The 23667-nt window shown below is 41.1% G+C and overlaps 1 protein-coding gene across 2 annotated transcripts in view; it reads right to left on the bottom strand.

Moving 5' to 3' along the window:
• LOC142390569 (plexin-A1-like) overlaps positions 1-23667 on the bottom strand; it is a 234820-nt gene that overhangs the window by 48131 nt on the left and 163022 nt on the right. For both annotated transcript variants that reach the window (XM_075476108.1, XM_075476109.1), the window contains exons 12-17: positions 19305-19456; positions 18345-18465; positions 17646-17782; positions 13327-13494; positions 5507-5600; positions 3244-3480 (exon numbers count right to left, since the gene is read on the bottom strand). In XM_075476108.1, the coding sequence (XP_075332223.1) occupies positions 3244-3480; positions 5507-5600; positions 13327-13494; positions 17646-17782; positions 18345-18465; positions 19305-19456 (909 nt within the window). The remainder of the gene's footprint in view (positions 1-3243; positions 3481-5506; positions 5601-13326; positions 13495-17645; positions 17783-18344; positions 18466-19304; positions 19457-23667) is intronic.

Below are 23667 nucleotides of genomic sequence, written 5' to 3'. Positions count from 1 at the left end.
GCTTTCACCCAGCCCTGCTCTGCAACCCTGTAAACATGCATCCCATTCCATCGCGCCATCACACACACACACCCCCACAGCATCCTATGCACATAAACACACATGCGGAGCCTAAACTGCACATGCAATGGAGTTCCAGCCACACAGAGAGCTGTTGCCGCACATAAACACTACAGGCAGGCAGCATCATGCGGGGAAACACTCTCAAAAACACTTGCAGACACACAGGAAAGCGCTCACAAAACACCAGGATCACATTTTTTTTACCTCAGTAAAAACAAACCCGACACTACAGATGAGAAATTAATTGCGTGGCAGGCCCAGCGCACGCATCTGAGAACCCCCCCCCCATCACATCTCACCAAATTGCATTTCTGTCCATCTCATCAGCGCTTCCACTGGGTAAGCAGTTCCAGCAACAAGCCAAGCAGGAGATTTGGCAATTACTGCGAGGCTCTTTGCTAATAAATGATCTTTTAAGAAATAAATTACGACGGTTACGCTGCTTTCGATCTCTTCATGGAAATAAGAAGCGTAACACTCTTTGATAACATAGGAGATAGTCAAGGCCACTCTTCGTGTATCTGATAGATAAAAGCACTGAACATTGGATTCAATGCAAATGTAGCACACAAATGTGTCGCTGATCCAAAAGAAATGGATTTTAAATCGTCTCTGTATTGTGTTAAGTGTCTCTTTAATGGCCCACAAACTGCCAGCAGTTAAATTACTGAAATGTGCACTTGAGAAATCTTGTTTATATTCTCTTTAGTTAGACACTAATCTTCTGCCTATTTCAATTAATACTTTAGTGGTGGTATTACAATGCTTAACGTAGACCCGCATCAGGTTAAGCTGAATATCCCAGTTAGATCCAGGCGGAGACTTTTTTTTTTCCGGCTCGACACTGGGTATAACCACAATAATTCCGCTTAAAAATGTTTGACCAAACATTCCAGGTGCACTCAGTGAGATAATACAATGACACCCACACACAACTCAAAAATTGCCAATTAATTCCACATACTTATGTCCAATCACTGTTAATGAAAACGAAAACCAATATAATCCAAATCTTTTGGACTGTAGGCCTGTGTGCTTCCACGCTGCCCTTAAAGCACTGAAAATTAATTACACAAATTGAAAAGACTGTTATTTAAGAGGTGCTGGAGGCTGTGGAGGAGGAAGGCACTCACAGAACTTTCTGTTACTTACTGAAGGACAGAAATTGGCCTTGGAAGGTGTGAACATTTGCTTTCAGCTTTCATTTAGGTTTTTTTTGTTTGTTTCTCTCCCAATGTTGTATACACTCGAGACTTTTTTTTTGTTGTTGTATAAAATGAAATAAGCCTGCGAGTGTGTTAGTGCATGCCAGTCCAAGTAAGCTCTGCAGTTATTGATACGAGATCGGTTCAATATGTTTGAGACTCTAGTGGTCAAGCTGAAAGCAGGAAAACCTTGGGAGAAAATGCATCCAACTACCCACAAACACATAAAATAACACAAATATGCTTGCAACAGATAAAAATGTTCTGAAAAAAAATACAAGAAATAACAGATTTTTATGATTGATAATGTTGTTCAAATTTGGGACCCTCACAGTTTTGTGCTATACAGCAATGGTATTTTGGAAAGAGTTGATGAGCCGTCCTCTCAACAGCAGTGGTTAGATCATTCCTCCCAACTGAAACTACGTATGGAAGGTTTCTGGAGCAGCATTTAAACATCTTATTACCTGCAGAGGTAAACGTGTTTCTGTCAGGGTAGAACCAGTGTCTCACAGGTTCACATTCCACAACAACTTGTTCTGTTCATGCATATTAAAACTGAGTAGTTCATAGTTCACGGTCCCAAAATGAACTAATTCATGGTTATTTATCACATTTCTATTACCCTTTCCCCTAATGAACCTCTTTATATGGTGCATGAAGTGCTTGATAGTACAGGAACATGGAGCCCATTGCCGTCTGAGCAAAGACATCCACATCTCTCCATTTATCCATTTTACTACCAACCACACTAAAAATCAGCAGAATAAACATCGCTTCGTGGGAGGGCATGAAACAGGCGAACAAAGTTGGTGAACGTGTCTGAGACGAGGCCAAAACAAAAGTTCAACTCGCATTGCAGGTGCTCTCCTCTGACTTTCTGCTGTGTAAAGTTGTCTAAACATCCTTCAGATTCAGCTGGCAGGCCTCACTCCCCGACAGCCGTCTTCTGAAACCTACTTTGTTTTGTCAGTTTCTGTCTTGCTGTCTGCTGTTGGATTTCTCTACACGTCTGTAACTCAAGATGTGTGTAACTGTCAAAATGCATTGTATGCATTGTATGTGAGAAAAAACTGCACTTGGTTCATAGTTTTTTTCAGATTAATTTAGCCGTTTCTGTACCCACATTTCTTCAGCTCGTGTTGCTGCCTTTTCTTACAGCGTACCACCGACTGTAAGGTCCCTTTTACAAGATTATCTATTTTACACTGGTCTGTTGGAAATGTATCAAAAAAGAAGATTGAGCGTGGCAACTAACTCATAGGTTAACATTTGCTACAGCTAATGCATCAAGGTGTGACAGTTATTTCCATTAACACAGGCTACGGGGAGCAAAAAAATGGAAATCCTGCAGTTGTTTAACTGCGCAAAAGGAATGTCACTAATGCAAGCTTGGAGTCGTAAAATCTGTGGTTATGAGAGGTAACTGGCCACAAGTTTTATGAATGGACTGAACGGCTGAAAGGCATCAGTAGCAGCTAAAATGAGTGGGCTTGTATACATGCTCTATAAAAGAAAAAAGAGCTTTTATTACAGAATACGGTGGCAAATAATGCAGGAAGAAGATACAAAGCTATCGAAAACCTACATGATTTCAAAATGACACATATCATGGGAATAGTCTTTCTTTTAACTGCACCATTAGGTGCTTTTTATCCACACCTAAGCACACTGAAAATAGAAACCCTAAATTATTTTAAAATTCGAACAAACTTTTTTCATAAAGTTTCCCCCTTATAAGCTGTCTGCAAGCACAAGAAATGTGCATTTGAATCTCTCCATCTTCACAGCTGCGGTGGAGAACATTTCCCTGACAAGTTAAAAAGTATTCACAAAGCCTCTACAAAGCCTAGATAAGTACTAGCCAAATCTGTTTGCCAGATAAAAACCTCAGATCGCAGCACTGATAAAATAAACGGCAGGTAGAGAGAGAAGCGTCAGGAAAAAAAAAAAAGGAGGTTTGTGCCTTTCTGACCTTGAGAATAAGTGGCGATGTGGGTTTGAGCTCCAGTACACCAGATGGACTCAGTGGTTCGAACACAGGGTCGGGGTAGTAGCTGAATGTCTCATTGACCACCACCAGAGCATTGACGTTGTCCATGTAGAACCCAATCTCATCTGGGCCGGTGCCAGTTTCAGAGAATCCAAGCTCTGAATCTGCCACTGACGGCGCGAGGCACACCATGACCGAGTTGTTGTACACCGTACAGTTCTGGAAATGACACAATGAAAACAATGACTTTTATCTTTTACTCAATGAAATAATCCATCTTACTGTATTTCCCTTTCAATACAACTTTATTGCAAAAGTTGTATTTCAAATACTCATTTGTTGATATGTTCTTAAAGATCAGATCCTGAGCAAAGCAGACAGCAGTGTCCCTTTTAGAAAGACTAATCTGCAGCTTCTAATTTCCTTTTCAAATGAATCTGTTGGGTATAATAGCCCATCCTTTTTGTAAGTCAATGCCCTGTGAAACTACAACGCTGTTAGACCTATTGGAAATGTAAATTGGTTGCAAATTTATGATCAACTGTTAATAATGTGAAATGTGCTCTGTGCCTTTGCTTGTACCTGGGAGTATTTACATCACTTCTTTGGAGAATACATGAATACATGATTTGAAGACCATTTTTGAATCAATATATAGAGCTGCTCAGAAGGCCATCCCTATGTTTTTCCATGTTATAGATAACAGCGGATGTATTTTTAGCATTGTTTTCTTTTTTTAATATGATGCAAATGCCGTTTCTATTGACCTTCATTAACATGTCAAAAGAAATCCACACATTCAATCCCAATGCTTACACATAGAAAAGCCACTTAAAAAAATTAAGTGCATACAGTATCCACTTTTACAGATTAAGGATTCTGCAAGTTGATTGTTTCATTGCACTGGAATAAACAGAAAACTGAGGCTGTCTGAAAGGTGAGAGAAATGCAGCTGTAATGAGTGTCAACACTGAAAATCACAGTCCTTAAAGTGCAAAGCAGCATTTTGATAAAAGGCTGCGTGGGATGCATTGTGTGGGCTGGCTGCCTCAATAAATGACAGCTTTATCTGCAGGTTGAAGTGCTTTAGTGTTGTCTAAAGTTCAGTTCTTAACCTTCACAGCCAACTTCAGCTATCAGCGGAAAATCACCAAAGAGGTTTGTGAGCATATCTACAGACTATCTATCCCTCTATAGCCTCTCTCCCTCATTCCCCTAAAACCTTTTCCAGCTCACTCACTCTCACATGTAGTCCGTCATGTTCTATTTTTTGTGACATTAACACTCAAGTGACCCCAGTGTATGGCCTGAGGAAGTTTTAGATAACTGTCGCTGTGAAAAGATGAGATTGAAGCAGAGCAGCAAATTGAAGTAGGGGGGGCAGGAAGGGGCCTGTTGAAAGGTATGTTACTGTTGATATACATATGTGTAAATCTGAACAGAGTGTACCGTAAATTCCAGACTATGAGCCGCTACTTTTTCTCAGGCTTTGAGCACCGCGGCTTATAATACGGTGCGGCTAATATACGTTTTTTTTCTTTTGTTTTCATGCCGCCAAAAACATTTTTCCCCGTAACATTAGACCAATACAATTAAGGAATAGCTCACAGTGGTCCACTGAAATTGTACGATAAATCAAACACACTTACAATACTAAATTATTGTAAATCGGTCATTTGTACTCACCCTCAACATGGAAAACAAACGAAGAAATTCGTATGATGCAGCTTTTAAATTGAAGGCGATCAATGACTTTTCCTGGTAGGCTACTGTCTTTTTTTTTTTTAACAGCTGTGTTACAGGCACTGTTCGGAAAAAAAAAGCATTTACACCACGTATTTGTGCGTTACCAATAGGTATTTAAGTTAAAACCAGCCGTGTTATAGGTACCGTTTGGAAAAAAAAAAGCATTTGCAGTATGTAGGCTATTTGTTTCTGTTACAATATGCATTTAATTAAAAGTTTAAAAATCCTCATGTCTCATCTTTCTGTGTAAATATCTCATATTACTATGTGGCCACCCGCGGCTTATAATCCGGTGCAGACTATACAAGCAAAAAATGGATTTTCTTTTTAAAATGAGAGGGTGCGGCTTATATTCAGGTGCGCTCTACAGTCCGGAATTGACGGTAGTTACTTCATGCCTAAGTGTGTTTGAAAATTCAAGCTTGTGTATGCTTGCTGGATGCATTTAGATGGGTCTCGGTTTGCTTGTGCTGTAATTGTGCGCACGTCTGCGGCTCACATGAAATGACTCCGCCTGACCATACTTGGCCCGGATCTTTGGTTCTCGAATGGTTGCCAGGTTGGTCCCACTCACTGTCAGCAGAGTCCCACCACTGTAGAGGAGTAAAGGAAGAATGCACAGAAGAGGGGGTTAGCAGAAGAGTAAAAACAAATGGCCAGTTGTTGAGAAAGAACTTCTACAAGGCTTACAAATCTCAGCAGTATTTTTTTTTTAATTTATTTATTTATTTTTTTACTTGTGAGCAGCCAAATTTGACTGTTATAAATTATTTGCCCCAAATTATTTGGAATCAGGTTGCACAGGCAGCAAGTCTAAGCAAAGGAGCCCCAGTAATCAAGTCTTTCTACAGACACAGTTGAAAAATGGTGGAGCGTTCATCTGAAGGCAATGGTGTGACAAATGCTCCCCATAAGACAAGCTGATGGATGAGGTGGACGGCAGCCGTTTAAAGGGCAGGTTTTAAACACCAGAGTTCAGGGATTACATCATGTGGGGCATTTTGTAATTGCTGTATGCTGTTAGGACTAAACAAACAAAGCCTTAAAAAAGTACAAAAGAGAAAAAAATGCTAGTAAACCCCAAGGCCCCAAAGTTTACCTCTTACCTCTTATAAAAGAAAATAACAATTATATTCAAGATTATATGTTGCTCAGTACACATTTAGAAAAAATCTTAGTATTTTTTTCAAGCTGCTGAAGTACATTAATTACCAGTTCTTTATCATATTGAAATAAAATGTGAGCCATGGAATACAATGTGAGAATGTAATTCGGGTTAGTTTGAATAACAAAAAAAGGCTGGAGCCTATCCCAGCTGTCATTGGACGAGGGGCGGGGTACAACCAGCAGGCAGGTCGCCAGTCCATCACAGAGACAAACGCTCACACCAACTCCTCGGCTCAACTTAGAGACACCGATTAACCGAACATGCATGTTTTCGGACGCAAACTCCACACGGAAAGGCTCCAGCTGGGATTCGAACCAGGAACCACACCATAGCAGCCCATAATTAATACTAGTATAATTCAATGCCATTGTGCAGCTGTGTCGTGGATGGTGACTGTGCTGAATCATAAGAAAAGAATGGTTTGGCTGCTGTGGAAAACATGTGGCTGTGGGGGGGGGGGATCCCACTGAGAAAACTTGCCTTGAGCCAGTGAAGGTCATTGGACTGAATAACAGTAAATCATGATGTTATTACTTGGCTTAATGCCTCTTTAGGTAGTTATCAAAATTTTTTCAAACTTATGACAGCAACCCCTTGTTAAATTTATACAAGAGCTGACTTTGTTCTCAAATTCTATCGGAATATTTACCAAGGGGTTTTCAGTTCGTCTTTGGAAGATATTTTCAACTTAATTGCATCTCATGTTGGTGTGACCTCTAATGATAAATGAATATGCAGCTTTAAATGATCTCCAGAGATGCTCGAGGAATGACTCAGAGGAAAGCTCACAAGGTTCATGGAATAAATGAGGTTTTCATCACGGGGACTCCTTCCCACTTGAAAAGAGTCATTTCTCTGATAAACTTAAATAAGATTTATGAGGTGATCCTCAAAGATGTCTCACCCTTCTTGACACTCTCTTTGTTTTACAGAGGCAGTTCGTGCCTTTGAGTTGTCTGCTCAGTTTCCTACAAGATCACTGCCTTTCACTGCTGCTAGGCTATCTCTGCCACTGAGAAATATAGTTTAGAAGACTCTCCATCATGAATCTTTCTGCAGATTTCTTACTCCCTTCTAGGGGATAGGACTCTGGTCTCTATCATGCCTCGCTGAAATAAAAGGCTGAAATAAAATCTTCTATCCTGAAGAAGTCATAAACAATGTGGATGCTAAAGGATTTTTTGAAAACACATTTCGTATTCAGTAGCGGCTTCTGTACCGTGGTGAGTCTGTTCTCTGGATAACAACACTCGCAGGGAGGTATCACACAAAATTCTTCTTTCAGCAGATGTCCAGCTGGCTTTGTGTGAAATGCAACGCACCTAATTCTCTCACACAGATTTCTGTAAGCCTGACAGCCTTCTCAACCGTCTACATTGCACCTTAAATACAAGTAAGATTCACCCCCTTGTGTTGTTTGGGTATATTTGGTGGCGTCAGCTCAGGATACAGCTCAGGACTCTATTGAACAAGCTCACTTAAATGTTGAGAAGCTTTATAATTCCATGGATTTGAAAAACAGACCTTTTGTCATCTCTGAATACATCATATTTGCAGACTTCTACACTTTGAATAACCAAGAATCCCAACATCGACTGAAAACTGTAATGGATTCCTGGCTCTTTATTGGTTTAAGATTAAGATCAGATTTATTGTCATGCATACATGCATACACACGAAATTTGTCCTCCGCTTTTAACCCATCCAGGTCACACACTCAGACACAGATGCCAACCTGGAGCGGTGGGCAGCCATGAAGCGCCCGGGGAGCATGGGGGTCACGGTGCCTTGCTCAAGGGCACCTCAGCCGTGACAAGGAGGTGGACTGACACCCCTCCAGCTATCAGTTCCACCAGTCTTTTTTTTTTTGAGTGGCGAAAGTGGGAATCGAACCGCCAACCTTCCGGTTATTGGACGACCAACTCTAACCAGCTCCCAGTCCTGTGGGATTCAGGATAACTTGGCTGGCTTTCAAAAGTCCTCCGAGTCTGCTTGTATTGCTTCCATGTGAAGGCGATGGACCTGCCACATAAGGACATCCAACAGTTTGACACACGTCACCACGTTTTGCTTTTGCACAAATGTCCCTGGTCATAGCTGTTGGATTATAGTTTGATGTCTGTCATCACGTTTTTGTTTACACCAAAAAGACTTGAGATGGAATTCTGTATACACTGGTCTATGCGTCTTTAAGTACGTAAGACTTCCAGTTGAAAGTCCGAGTAGTTGCTGCATGAAAGGAACTTCCAGAGCTCCCGCCATTATTAAGGTCATACAGGCAGACGAGACAAGTTCTGCCATGGCGTCGCGCCATTCTCTGAGGCAAGCCTAAGTCCACCCTCCACAATACTAGTCCAACAGAGCGAATTCCCTCAGCCTGGTTGGGATGTATTACCACAGACTTCTGCAATATGCAGGTCTTCTTTTATAGTCAACATTAATCTGACACTTATCCCATATGACTTAGAGCACAAGCACAAACAGCGGAGTAAAGGATATGAGGGGAAACAGAGTCAGAAGCTCTTAATATCTTGGACTGCGTCTGGCTGGCTAACACCAGACATTCATCTTTCCCTCTAATCCAGCAAGACTCACAAAAGCAGCGAACAGTAACGGTAGGGTGAGACAGGAGTGACTGATAAAAGCAGGTGTCCCCTCACTTGTATTGCAGGTAGATAAAAGACTTCAGGTCTAATTCTTTTCACCATATCAACCTTTTTTTTCCCTGTTGGCAGGTTGCCTAAGATTATAGCGCGACAGCTCCTTATTTCATTGTTTGGATAAGACTATAATTTTTCAGATGTGATTGTGGATGTAATGGGTGGCATCAAGTCTTTCACTGGTGTTTTGACAGTGAACTTAATAGAATCTTTGCGATGGGCTTTGTGTCCACACATTATTCACGTGGACTTTTGTTCTACTGTATTCATGTCACTTCTGCTAGAGCCCTGTAATTGTCAAGAGTCAAATTCCTCTTAAGGAACTGGAAGTGAGACACTACAAGTGACTACAGCCAAGCGCCATGAAACTTATTCACACAGCGCCAGTTCAGAACGCGTGTTAAATAGAGAAAACGAGTCAGATTGAATTCAATTCATTCCAATATGTCATAATTCAAATAAATCCAAATCAGTTTAGACTAGGCCTGGGCAATGATTAAAATGTTTAATGTAATTAATCACATGAGTTCCCTGATTAATCACGATTAATCGCATTTGTACGCAAAATCCAAAAATTTATTCAAAAGTAGTGTATAGCCTTTAGCATTTAGTTTTATTTTAAATGTGCTGCCATATGAATGAAAGTGCCATAACATTTGTTGTGCAAACACACTTTTAACATCAGCATCTTTCTGTAGTTTTTATGTAGAAGCCTCGCTCCACTGTCTGTTTCCTTGAATGACTTGCTGCTATCAGTTGTGTGTTTTGCCTTTAAGTGATATTTTAGACTGGAACTACTACGGTGAGAAGACAATTCAACTTGGCAGTAAATGCAGGAGTTTTTTTTAAATTTATTTTGAAATACTTGCTTTTATGTTGAAACAAGTATAACAGGAAGTAGCGCCGGTTAGCTCCGTGAGCATCACACCGAGACCGAGGAGCACCTGTAACGGTGATGTTACCTGCTAGTTTATTTTTATCTTATTACTTATTTTTCTTGGTGTTTGCTGTAACTGTGTGAATGTGATGCATTCAACAGACTTTTACAATAATAAAACCTACGTTAATGCGCGATAAAATATTTTTCAGCGATAACTAATTAACAAGTTAACGCGATAATAACTCGCCCAGCCCTAGTTTAGACAATTACCATCCTCTGACCATTTTTTGTACTATATATAAATGTTCTTTTATTTTCATATTCATGTTTTTTTATCCATTTATAATGTTTGTGTTTCATAAGTGAGGTTTCAATGCCTTCAGTCTTGTACAATATACTAAAAATGTGCCTGGTCGTGAAAAACATGCAATGCTAAGATAACCTCTCCTCACCATGTGGGGGATTTTCTGAGGTATACGTAGGTATGTAACTAACAAAGAAGCCAAGGACTTATTCAAATGAATCGACCGTTTTAATTAGATGTTCATGTCATTGCAACAATTTAATCAGAGAACTAGATGTTGTAGAATACTGGCTGATCTTAAGCGCCGTTCTCTTCCTCCCCTTTTCCTCCTTAGTTTGATGTATATTTGCACTGAGTCCCTCTGTCCGCGTTGCTCGTCTCTTTGTCTAAGCGAGTCTGTTTAGCTCAGGTACATGCTTCAGGGAACAGACAACACGACAATCGGAATAAACTTCCAAGGACGGCTTGGGAAATTCTCCCTATGTTGTTGGTGTTTGTCTCCCTTCCTCTGTCTCATGCCATCTCCGCCCTGCCTTCCCATTTCACTACTACTGTGGGATTTCCTTTTTCTCACCCTCTATATAAGCTAATCATCCTCCGACTGAATATAAATTTTTTGTCACAATGAAGGATGCTTAAAGAAACAATAAAACAAAGAAAAAAAAAGTTGACTTAAACACTTTCTAACATTGATAAAACGTAATATTTGGTAAATGCTCACCGTTCTCCCCCAAAAATGACACTAATTGACACTTTGGTTTCACTTTCAGTCGGTTGTGTAACCTCCTCATTTTTCGGTGTGTGAAGGTCGCATTTAAAAAATAGGAAGAGCTGTAGGGAAGACAGGTATGCGCAGGTTCTGTCTCTACAGGCGTCTGTACAACTCATCAGTCCACAGTTTAGGAATACCATTTTGCATGAGTGATTATGGCGCTGCGGTGATGTCACAATTCGCTCACGGTGAGCATAACTGCACCTTAAGGCTCAATCACGCTGTCAACCAAAGTCTGGGGGCAAAATAAGTCATTCAGTGGAATTAAAGAAAATGTTCGGCATGAATCACTCACTTCAAGTGGAACTTTGGTAAAATTAGACATGTCAGATTAGAGGAGCTGACAAATAACAAGCCAACTTAACAGCGTTGACGGAGAGAAGATGGATAGTTTAATTAAATAAATGAACAAATTAGGCGTTTATGTTTAGGCATGTTATAGCGGTATAAACTGCTCCGAAGAAGGGACATACATGGGTTTTCAGATATTCAAGAGACAATGGGTAAACGTACAAATACAGCATGTCTTTTGAATAAATAGGACATATGTGCTGGTACTGGCCAGGCAAATGAACTAAATTACTGTATCTAATGCCTCAGGAAGTGAGGTCAGTTGTGGTGCCACTGAGTGCTTCTCTTAAAGGCACCTTGAGAGCTGAAGGCTTGAGAAGCCTTATGCCCTGCTGCTGTATACTCTCCATTTCAAATAAAGTTTGAATATTTCCTGCAAAAAAGCTTTTCTAACCTCCAATACTGTCCACATAGCCTCCCTCAGTATTCCAGATCAGTGCTTCTCATTAACTTATTTTTTTAAATGCTCTACTTCCTAAATGGAAAATCATCAGCCAAGCACAGTGATAATACACTCCTGCTCCTTTCAGAGTCTTTCATCCGCTCTCGCTATCATCTCCCAAACACGAGGACGATGCTCTGCAGGCGTGCGTGCGCTGTATTTACACAAAGACAAAGACTATGCAGATATGAACCGATTCAATATCACATCCCTGACCAAATTTGACACACAGCACTTGCTGAAATTCATCAGATATAATCAACGCTCCCACTCGCTGGACGCCCCGTGCACATTTTGCCAGCTATAGTTAGGTGTTTTTGTTATTTTGTGGGTTTTTTTGTTTTGCTTTTGGACCAGATGGTGAAAGGATCTGGGGCCAAACATCAAGGACTGTGTTTGTATCTATGCATATACAGTATGTGTGCCTCTTTTTTTATGCAAAGATCATCATCCTTGAATAAGACTCCTGGAGTAGAACCCCAGTTCTGAGCTGCACACACACACACACACACACACACACACACACACACACACACACACACACACACACACACACACACACACACACACACACAGTGGGTGGTGAAAGCAAGAGAATGAGCCTCATCTTCTTCTTGGCCAGTCCTACTGGGCAAAGAGAACCAGGAATCAACACTTTTCTTCAACAAGCTCTGCATCTATCCCCTACAATGTGCTGATGAGTAACAACGGGGAAGACGGAAACACAAAGAAGGATGTCGAATGGGGAGAGGGAGGAGTAAAAGGATTAGAGACAGTGCTGAATAACGGGCGGTTACAAATTTCTAAGAAATTCAGAGGAAAGAGACTGACAAAAATCAACAAACCGAACACAGAATAAAGAGCCTTAATGGAATGAGGCTCCACTGAGGTAAAGGCTAAGTTCTTTACTACAAACCTGAAGATCCATCATAAAGACCAATATGGGTGTGTCTGACCTCCCTGACAGTAAATCTGCTTTAACATGAAAGTGTTTGCTTGTGTGTGTCGCCCCTGTTGATGCAGCTGCCATGTCCGATGCCGAGTAGTGGAGGCTCTTTATGTGTTTAGCTGGTGATGGAAAATACTGCATGACTGGCGACACCAGACTGCAACAGCTGCCTTAGCTCAGGCAGAGAAGTTCAGTGGATGATCAGTTACCATTAACTGGCCCTTCAATCACCAAACGCAATCAATTAATCGATCCGTCCACCACAAACTCGTGCTGGCCCATTTTTGGACGAACGAGGCAGCAGATGAATTTTCCCCCACTAAAAGTGTCTTGCTCAAGCCAGATAAAAAGTCTCCGGAGGCGCCATCAGTTTACCTCCCTCTAAATATGCTGTCAGACCTCTAATGTGGCAGTTATTTCTGCTCAGATTGCTTCAAGAACTCTTCCTCAAATTTGCCCACAAATTGAATCTCAAGTAGCATAGCAAAAGCCACGGTCCAATTTGTCATTTTCTAAATTCACTAGCTTCTGAGGAAATTCAGCCTGCACTCACCAACATCCAGTAACCCCCCCCCCCCAAAAAAAGAAAAAAACTGGGAACCATATTTGGCTCAGTGCTGCAGTTTATATCCCAGCAGTAGATCAGTTTAGACAAATAGTCCACTATTCTTTTTGCCAGATGTGTTACCTGGCTGATACGCTGAATTTAGAGGCTTAATACAAGAATATATACTGAAAAGAATAAAACGAAGCAACCCAGCTAAGTAAGTCATTACATAACACAGTGGCTTACCTGGCAATGCTCCAGTCCGGCTCTATTCTCTGGACAGTGGGGTCTTCAGTGTAGTTAAATTTAACCTCTGGGTTCCGGAGCTCAGCGTCATCGATGTCCACCAAGACCGATGAAGTGCCTGGTGCCAGTCCAGCTGGGGTAATGCATACTATCTCACGGGCATTCCTCCTGAAAGGACAGACAAAGGAAAAGTTGGGGGAAGGGGATTCCATGCCAGACACTGAAGAAAGCAAATCAAACAGGCTGGCTAAAAATTTATGTCAACACAGACGAGAAGGAAATTTCCACAAAGACATTCAAAAATCAATATATACTAATAAAGCATTTAGAACTGATAAGTCAGGTCTGTAAAAGGTTCATTTTTCTAATGAAAAAATAGATGTAACTTTTAATTAAAGAATTTAATATGCAAGCAAGAAAAATGTGAAGCACGGAAAAAATTATGAAGAACGAACCAAATCACCATCAAAAGAGAGGTTTAGAGCCTGATCCCTGGCAATGATTGCATTCTTATGGTAGGGCATTCCTTTATTACCGAGGTCAAAGCTGAAGAGTTGGCATTTTGAAATGACGTATTTTCATAATTACCCATCCCATGATTATCATCTATTCCTCTTTAAATCCTATTCAAATCTGAGCATTGAATAAGATAATCCTGCTCATCAGCAGCATGCTTCAGCACACATTGAGCCAGGCTCTTGGCCTGCTGGAGAACAGGCGTCCAAGTCGTCTAATTGCAGTTGAAGCTTTGTAGTCACAGCAAAGTGTGAGGCAGTGGAAGTGTATATGGGTGTACAAAAACATCTGTGAACCCTAAAAATTTGTGTAAGCATTTATCATTAATCCATATACATTGTGTGGTTTATAACATGCTATTGAAAATAAGAATTTTTGTTCTTAATTGCTTGCCTGGTTAAATAAAGGTAATATATAACATCTGATCCACAGGTGTTTTCATACCCTCAGGTATGAATAAGTGTTGCCAGCACATTGATTAGATCCCTACCACACTTCTAGGGCGCTGATGGTGTTGAGAGCAAACATCTCCATCCACAAAAGAAGCTTATAATGAATAGTTAAAAAAAAAAGAAAAAGAAAAAAAAGGTTGTTGTACGTTTCACTCTAAAAATACACATCCATTTCTCACGCTTCCTTTTTACCAAGAATGTGATCAAGCTGTGTGGACTGTATGTACATTTGGCTTTGATAAGATGCTGGTATGAGCCAGACCACCCCCAGATTTACGCCACACATTGGAAAGCATTGTTTCTTATCCAGATAAGAGATCCAGATACTGATAGTATGTTAATGCCAGGGGTACATGTTGTCTAAATGGAAGGCTGCAGTAGGTGTTTATCCAGTTCAAATCTCTGTCTTTGTAGCACACAAAGGCTTTTGAAGATAAGAAACCCCAATGAAAACTGAAACTGTACAGTGGAAATGTCTAACTGCAGGTAAAGAGAAAAGGTTGTAAGTAATGTAAAATATGAATGTGACTCGTCAAACCCCCTCCTGTACAGCTTGCAATTTTCAAGGAAAAGTTGGGTGTTGGGAGACGGCAAAGGATGTGAAAACAAAAAGAAGAAAAACAAGAATTAAAGTGCTGCTTAATGAGTTAATGCACCTCTAATGATCGGTGCACTAACAAGTAACAAGAGGAAGGGAAGATTGGAAAGATGTATGCATGCATGTCTGTAGGTCCCAAAGACAAAATAATATTTTGAACTTGCAGTCTTGAAAACAGTCCCCAGTAGCTACATTATCTAATATGTATTTAGCACAGTTGAGTGGTGGTTGCTTTTCTGGGTCATGACTTCACAGGATCAATGTATGTGCGCATTCTGCATGTGTGCATGTACACTTTGATGTACTGCTAACACATGCTATTGTGTCTCTGTGTGCAATGTCAGTCACACAGAGGAACAGAGGAGGAGAAAGTATGTGAGAAAGATGGAGAATCTTCAGTATCCCCACTCTCATGTCCCTTGGCCAGTAACCATAGCAACCCCATTCAGGAAAAGAACCCCCCCCCCCCCCCTAAAGAAAAAACAAAATGCCCCAGCAATCTTAACAAGATGCCACAAACACAGTCACACTGTTAGGGTGTGACAGATAAAGACAGAGTTGAGGTGAGGAAACAGTTGTTATGAAGTGGAGTCTGTGGGATTACTGCTGCACAGAAATGACTGCTGTGACATCAAAGCGAGTATACGCTCGCTTCAATAGAGATTAGCTATGGGAGGCTAATCCACGCATTTGACATGCAAGCAACTGCGGCGATAGTTTGGATTTCTTCATGCACTAGATTAGGGAAAAGCCTGTGTGAGTTCAGACAAAGAGATGTTCTGTGTCTGCAAGCAACAAGCAGACACACTTAATACAAAGATTCATCTTCCCACATACACGCACACTCAAGTACACACAAACAACAATCCAACACTCTGATTACATGCTTACATGGGCATGTAATATCTTTATGGTAATGACATTTTTTGCAGTACATATCTTCAAACAGTCAATCCTTATTTATGCACGTGTTATTTTCATTTTTACTTTATTTGTAGCTTTATCTATATTTCCTGCAATATCGATATTACTGTCAGTTGTAATTATAAATTAATGTTGTGCTGTGGGTACTCTTTATTGATCTCATGATCTTAAAGGGACACGTCTTTCTTTTTTTCCAGCGTGGGGCTGTGTGTAGTACTTGGGAGTCGCCAGTGTGTTACCTGCAGCAGACAGCAGTCAGAGTGCTCTCAGTGTGGTGACTCAGAGGCAAATCCAAATGGACAAGCTGCGCTCAAAGCTACCCACGAGGGGTGCATGAGAAAAGCAAATGTGCGCCATCAGACAGTTGTCTTCTTTTTCCAATGTACTCACTAAATGCAGAATGTCAGTGCAGCAACATGGCCGGTGGCCTGTTGAAATACCGCATCGTCCATGTGACTATAAAGTGCTTGAATTGCTATGAAAATGTGGAGGTTTGGGTTGGTTTGGTTAGCTTTTCTCATGGCTATATTCTGATGAGCTGCTAGCTTTGTTTACCTTTAACCCATTGAGGCCGGGAAAGCATTGCCGCATTTCTACCTTTAAAGCCGGGGGCGCTGTTGCGTTATTCTACCTTTAAGGCCGGGAAAGTGTACACGTCTTTTTTCATGTATACGGTTGTTTTGCACCAATTATTGACCTCTGCGCCAATTAAATGCATTATAATAGACGCGTGTCGTCATGTTCCTCGTGTCATTGTTTTGAAGTTAAGTTACATCGAACAAGCATGGAGGACTTTCAGTGGGAAGACATTTCAGACGGGAGCGATTGTGAGGAGTTTCTTGGCTTTGATGATGCTGATGAACGTGCTGACCCAATTGATGGAGATTTATGGCTAGCGCATATGTTTGAGGATGATTTTGAAGGGTTTGAATGTGAGTGGAAGACTGACAATTACCACCGTAATCGACGGAGAGATTTCAACCGCACACCAGGGGTGAAAGTCGATTTACCTGCAGATGCCACACCGTTGCAGGCATTTAATCATATTTTTACTGAGGAGCTTTGGGCGCATCTCGTTTCCGAGACGAATAGGTACAGTGACCGGGTACTTCAGACTCCAGCTCGAGCAAAGATGGCAAGGTGGTCACACGTAACTGTGCCGGAGATGAAATCGTTTATTGGAATGTGTATGGGCATGGGGCTCCTTGTGCTGCCAGTACGAAGAGATTACTGGCGACAAAATAAATATATAAATAGATAAATAAATAATTTAAATATAAAATTTTATTTTATTACTGTTTTCTAATTGAAAATAGCGCTATTCCTGCACTTAACTTTTTATTTTATTACTGTTTTTTTATTGAAAATAGTGCTGTTCCTGCACTTTACTTTTTATTTTATTACTGTTTTTTTATTGAAAATAGTGCTGTTCCTGCACTTTACTTTTCACATTTTCTATTTTCGTGAAGGTGTATGTAAATAAACTCAATGTCCAAAGAAAGCCACAGGTGTAAGCTCTCAAACACTTTTTGAATTTTGTTTCTATCTGCTACAGAGGCTGAGAAATCAATCATTTAGTAGGCGTTGACACAATTGCTGAATTTCCAGAAAAACTTCAGGTTTTAGGGGGTCTTTCTGAAATCGCCCACAGGTTTTACAGGCATTCTTTTCCAGGCGTTTTAGGCCTAAATGGGTTAAGTAAACCTTCTGATTTTTCAAACTTGGAGTGCCCTCCTTTCTACTGCCAGGAAGACAATAAATAAATAAAAAAGTTCTTTACAAAATGCCACTGCAATCCAACTCTCTTTACTTGGTAAAAAGTAGGTTACCTGTTGAAGTGGCAGGGCTGTGGCCCTATGCTAACAGACACATAGCTGCCCGCATTAAGATAGCTTCCTTCGATGGTGACTCGAGTGCCGCCAGAAATCGGTCCCTGAGATGGCTGAATGCGGGTGAAGTAAGGAGTCTGAAGAAGACAGGGAAAACAAACATCATTACGGAATGAAGTCATAAATCAAAATAGGTTATTTCTTAATAAAATGCATATGAGCTTAATTACTGTTTTGACAACGAGTAGCTCTGCGCTGTAACTTGTTTGTAACCTTGAATTAAAGCACTGACAAAACAGTGGTAAGATGCCTCATACAGAAACGCTCATACATAATCTCGTGGTGGGAGATGGAGGTTGATGGAAAAGACTTGAAATTAGATACAACAAACACAACTTGTCTTTTAAATTGGAAATACTGACAAAGTCATTAAGGATAAACAAGCAGCAAGTAAAAAGCCTGTAAACATGAAAAAAAGAGTTAAACTAAATCTGTTTTAACTTTAGAAAGCAAATGCTTTCCAACAAAATACCTTTCAGAAAAGCTCATATTTCATTTTGTGTTTATTTGTGAAACCATTGTCAAACTGAAACCTTGGGACAGGTAGATGCTGGGGGCTCACGTGGCTTGTTACAGTCCTCATAAAACAAACTAACAAAAGCCCCATGGAAGATTTAGCTCTCTTTCTCGGGTCCTTACCACAAAGGTGAAAGGCCTCGGTGACAGGGCTCTATAGTCGTTGACGCAGTCCCTCACACACACCTCCACCTGAGCCTCTTGGACCCTGTAGCCAGTAGCGTCGTTCAGCAGACACACTATTCTGTAAATGAAGTGACAGTTCATAAAAATCCACCTTCAGTCAAAAAAATGTCACATACTTCACAGTAAGACTGCACATAAAATGACAGAAGCAAAAGGGAACACATAAACCATAAAAAGGTGAATAACATGCTCAAAACCATGAGCATTCCTGCTTTAACACGAGAGGAAGGAGTCAATCACCAGTCACATGACCACTGGAGGCTGTGTGGCACCGAAGCACCTTCAACTATAAAGCTCAACGTGAATCTCAGGCGTGGTGAAAGACAGTAAAAAGAGAAATGGGGAAAATCCAACAAGGAGGTAGTTCAGGGGTGTCAGGAATAATGTGCAGAGTAATGAATGTGTGTGCACTATTTGAGTAGAGATGCCCTCTATCTCAACATGCATCATTTCCCAACTAACTGCACTTCAGGGAGATTGTTTGATCTGCGTGAACTCAATTCCTCAGCCGTGTAGGACCCTGCAGAGGAGTAAATGTCACGATGGAGGGATGAGAAAAATAAAGGAAAGAGCATATGTAGGGAGTAATGGAGGGGAACAACAGATGGAATTTACAGACATTCACACACACACACACACACACACAAAAAATAAAATAAGAAATGTTGCTTCCTTTTCAGCTGCTGAATGAAACTGAACCTACGCAGAAACATCTTTGGGTTATGTCTGGAGTTTGGTTAAGTTGAGAGGTAGTCATCGCTGCTTCCTTAAATGTGTGTTTCTGTGAGAAAGACTTTGACGGCAAACAGATTCATCAGTGTTTTCTGGGCTTTGTTAGCAAAGATGTCTCCGTTCCCGCTCGTGCATTTTCTTCCTTGCGTATTTCCTTTGACTTACCTCTCGGCACTCACGTACTCGTCCTCAATAGGCACACAGGGCACCTTCCCCAACCTGACACCCATCTGGATGTCTCTGAACTGCAGACCCAGGTTTTCCCCCCAGATGGTCACCCTGGTTCCCCCTTGACGAGGCCCAGTCTCGGGGAATAACTAGACCAACAAGAAGATAGAGGACAGACATCAGAACGGATGGAGGAGGAAAGAGAAGAGCAGCGTGTACTTTTTTGACGAGTTCCGTCCCACTCCATTCTCACATTTGCATATATCAACACACACTCTCACATTAGGGCCAGAAAATGAATAAAACATTTCACATGCTGTTCCCATTCAGCCAGATTGATGTTAAAAAATGGTCCTTAACCATGACATTACATGGACACGGTCGCACGACGCACACAACATGCACATGGACATAAAACACACATGTAGCCAAAAAGCCATTTACAAATATATTGTATACACTCTCTCCACACAGAATTGCCCTTATCTGTTGATTTAAGTTTAATGAAGAAAAATCACCTTCTTGGCTTTGGAAAAAAAAAAGGGAAAATGAGGAGAGAGGGCAAAAAAACAAGTTACACTGACACACAGAACCAAAGCGCCATCAACGCTGTTTGATTGAAACTTATTACAGTGGCTTGGCTGCATCGACGGGGCTGTGGCGGTGCGACGCTCCACCGCGCCGACAAACCATAATATGATTAAATAGCCAGATTATGGCGCGTAACGGGGACAGGTGTGGTGTGACAAAACAAAAATGGTGACTGATGGACGGTGCTCGTCACAAACATGCATATTCACTTTAACCTAATACCTAATCCCAAACAAGCGTCACAAGGTAATTATTTGCAGGCAGTCCACTGCCCTGCTCTCCTGCGGCATTTCTCTGAGCTGCCACTGCAGTGTGGGAGAGCGGCAAGTCAGGATTATTCTTATAACACACATGCTATCCAACACCGGACCTTGACAGATTGAGATTTCAGCAGTGTGGTCTGGTGTGGGGATCCTGTTTCATTCCAGAAAGCGGATTTAATTGGGAATCTTTAAACAGAAAAATTCAGATGAGATTCAAAAAGCCTCTAATGTTGGCTGATGAACAGCACTCTTGAAAAAGTCTGAGCATAAACGCCTTGCTTAAGAGCAACAACGACTTCTCCATCTAAAGTTGACCTCTTTAACTATAAGGTCAGGCAGCGTCTGTGACTGAAAAGGCTGCAGGCAGCCAGAAATGCACCTGTTTTTCCACATTTCACACTGTTTTTAATACAGCCCCGTTTGCCCAATTTGACTTCACAGTGTTTCCTCTTAAAGTTTAAAGACATACCCTAAGGCTAAAGGTGTTAAAGCAGTGGTTGAGAGTTTGTACAAAACCTTACACTGCCAAATACATTTGATACAATCTCATCAATTATTGACATTCAAAGAAAAACTTTCCGTTCCTCGCACCAGACTAAAAACATATGGAGATAGAGCCTTCTGATCAACTGCCCCTACCCTATGGAACAATCTGCCACTTCACATCCGTTCTGCCACCTCTCTACTACAGTTAAAAAAGAATCTAAAAACACATCTCTTCTCCATGTCCTACTCTTGTTAAACCCACCCCCCCCCCCGGCCCTACCCATCCCCCCTTCTTTTCTCTTGTTAAGCGACCTTGGGTACCCTGAAAGTTATTATTATTATTATTCTTAAAAAAATTATTCAAAGAGAATCTAAGAAAGGTGAAAAAGCACAATTAAAAATGCTTAAATGAATGAGGTTGAACTGATTATGTCAATGGAAGTGATACAAGAAAAGAAAATGGAAAAGGTTAAATAGAAATGTACAAATTATCAGCAGTAATGAAAACAAATACATGATTTAAAAAAAAAAGAAAAGAAAAGAAAAACTGAGTAGAATTTGGCCAAAGGAAAGTGTCAAAAGAGGATGATCTAATGTTGCAATATCAGAAAAGACACTTTAATCTCATAAAAATACACATACGGATGCTTAATCCTTTCAAATTCAATTTTATTCGTTGCCAACAAGCAACCAAATAAAAGTCAAACAGATCCCCCAAACTACATTTGGGAAGCAACAGCCTGTTGTGAGAGAAAAAGACACAATACCTTTGGCAGCATTAACATTTGTTCTTTTACAAGGACGCAAATTACTCTGCATACAAAGACACATCTTTACTAAAAACCCAGAGAGGTATAGACAGACAATAACAATTATGGGTTCAACAAGCAATGATTGAAATAACGACAACCTGTGTTGGAGTGTGAAAACAGATATCCAACATGCTGCCATAGAAAATAATCTAGAAGACAACACAGAAACTATAGTGACCCGATTTGAAACACCACGAAGGCTAGAGAGAGAGCTATCTGACCGTGTGTAAGGAGGCCTTACTATTTGGAAGCCAATTCACTTTGGAACCTCAGGCGCCAGCAGAGTCTCAGTACTCTGGATCCGCAAACACAATAGCCGGTAAACACTGACCAGAGTGAGTAGCCATCAAGCTCTGGGGTACGATATGGACAACAGATGTTAGTGTGGAAATGGGGCTTCAGATGGTTTTGGAAGAATGACGCCATGATACCACAAAACACAACATCAGCTAGCCACCAAGCCCTGGGATATAAACACTGGCACAGTCAGACAGAGGCAACATAGGAAGAGAAATAAGAGTGCTGTTAAAGAGATTACTCCCATTATCTGAGCCGGAAACTCAGAGAGGGAATAGTGAAGACCATGGGAACACATACTATCACACCACAAACACGTGACAGTTACCAGGCCATGGCAAAATGCTCGAGACAACTTTATTCTGAACCTTGGAGCACATGCAACATCCAAACGGAACCATTATGGTGCTAAATTCTCTTTACTACAAGTGTTTAAGTCTAACTTCAATATGTGTAGTAAATGTTCGAGATAAGCAGAGAGGGAAGTAGATTTAAACCATTTTGACCTCCATTTTGCAGCTCCCACAGTGGCCTCTTTAGTGTGTGCACAAAATCAGAACATTGTCCAGAACAGCTGTGGTTCATAGAGAAAAGATGTATACATAAATGTGGTTGCGTATTTTGCAATACCCAAACCATAGACAGCCACATTTAAGAGAAGATGAAAAAAAGGCAATGCATGCTTTAGTACCACAGGAACCAAAAGTGCCACCCAAATGGTTTTGGTTCTAATGATAGCTTTATGATCATTTGTCAAAGTCATGAGAAGACCGAACACTGATTTGATGGCAAGTACATTTTTTTGTGGAGAGCGCCACCACACATACTCACTGTGATGGGTTCCAGAGAATAGGAAAGCTCAACTTCTCTAAAAACGCTATAACCAGTTTTCCCAGTGATGTATACCTTGCACTATTCATGGAATAAGGGAACCAATGCCACCTCTGAAGGCTGAGTTATACTTCTTTTAACTGCCCTTGCGCTTGCGTCTTGCGTGTATGTTAATGGCTCGAGACGTTTATGCTTCATTTTGCTTTGTCGGCGGTTGCGTGTGCTGCGTGGCGATTCACCGCCAGGACAGTAGGTGGAGTAGAGGGTTTTTTCAATGACAAGCCTACTACGATGAAAGGAAATTCACCGCCAGGAGCTCTTTGGCAAGTCTCTCTTCCATAGATTCATGCTTCTTCTTCTTCTTGTAAATAGCCGGTATTTTGTCAGATTTTCAACACCTTGGGGGTCTAAACGACTACTTTCTCGCCTGAAAATGTTTCAAATGTTGCTAAAGTTATATATTTACAGAGTTTAGCCTATAGCTTAAGGGAAATCAGCTTTTCAGGCCGGCTGATTTCGGCTCGGGCAGGAGTGAAGTGCACTGTGTGTAAACGCTCTGCATACTGTCAGATCGATCAAGTAGTAGGCGGTTTCGACCACAGCCAGTGGCTTGCGCTTGCGTGAAGTTTAGAAAATTGAGGTGACACACGCAAGCACGCAAGGGGGGGCTTGCAACCGCGCAAGGGCTTGCATTGCGTCTTGCGTTGCGTCTTGCGTTACCGACTATAAACCAGGCTTGATACCTCACCTCAGGATCTCAGGCTTCTTTACCGTCTATCTGCGGCAAGATCATTAAGGTACAGAATATGGAGCTAGACCTCTACACCTATTACCCACTATAAATGACAGATTGCAATGGTCGTGTACCACTATAATTTCCCCATAACATCTGGATTTCCATTTGAACCGCAAGTAAAAGTATGGTACCACATAACAAGATAACCAAAGCTGAGTCTGCAGGATCGCGGAGATGCCAGAGTGGAAATGGGAGCTCAAGCAGCTTCGGACTCACGCTGAAGTAATTTGACACAATACCACAACAACAGGACACATAATGGTTCTGTAAGGTAGAGATGCCTT

Source organism: Odontesthes bonariensis, chromosome 10, assembly GCF_027942865.1.
Source record: "Odontesthes bonariensis isolate fOdoBon6 chromosome 10, fOdoBon6.hap1, whole genome shotgun sequence".
Lineage (NCBI taxonomy): Eukaryota > Metazoa > Chordata > Actinopteri > Atheriniformes > Atherinopsidae > Odontesthes > Odontesthes bonariensis.
Note: the sequence above shows the minus strand (reverse complement) of the source record. Positions and strands in the feature narration are given on the sequence as shown.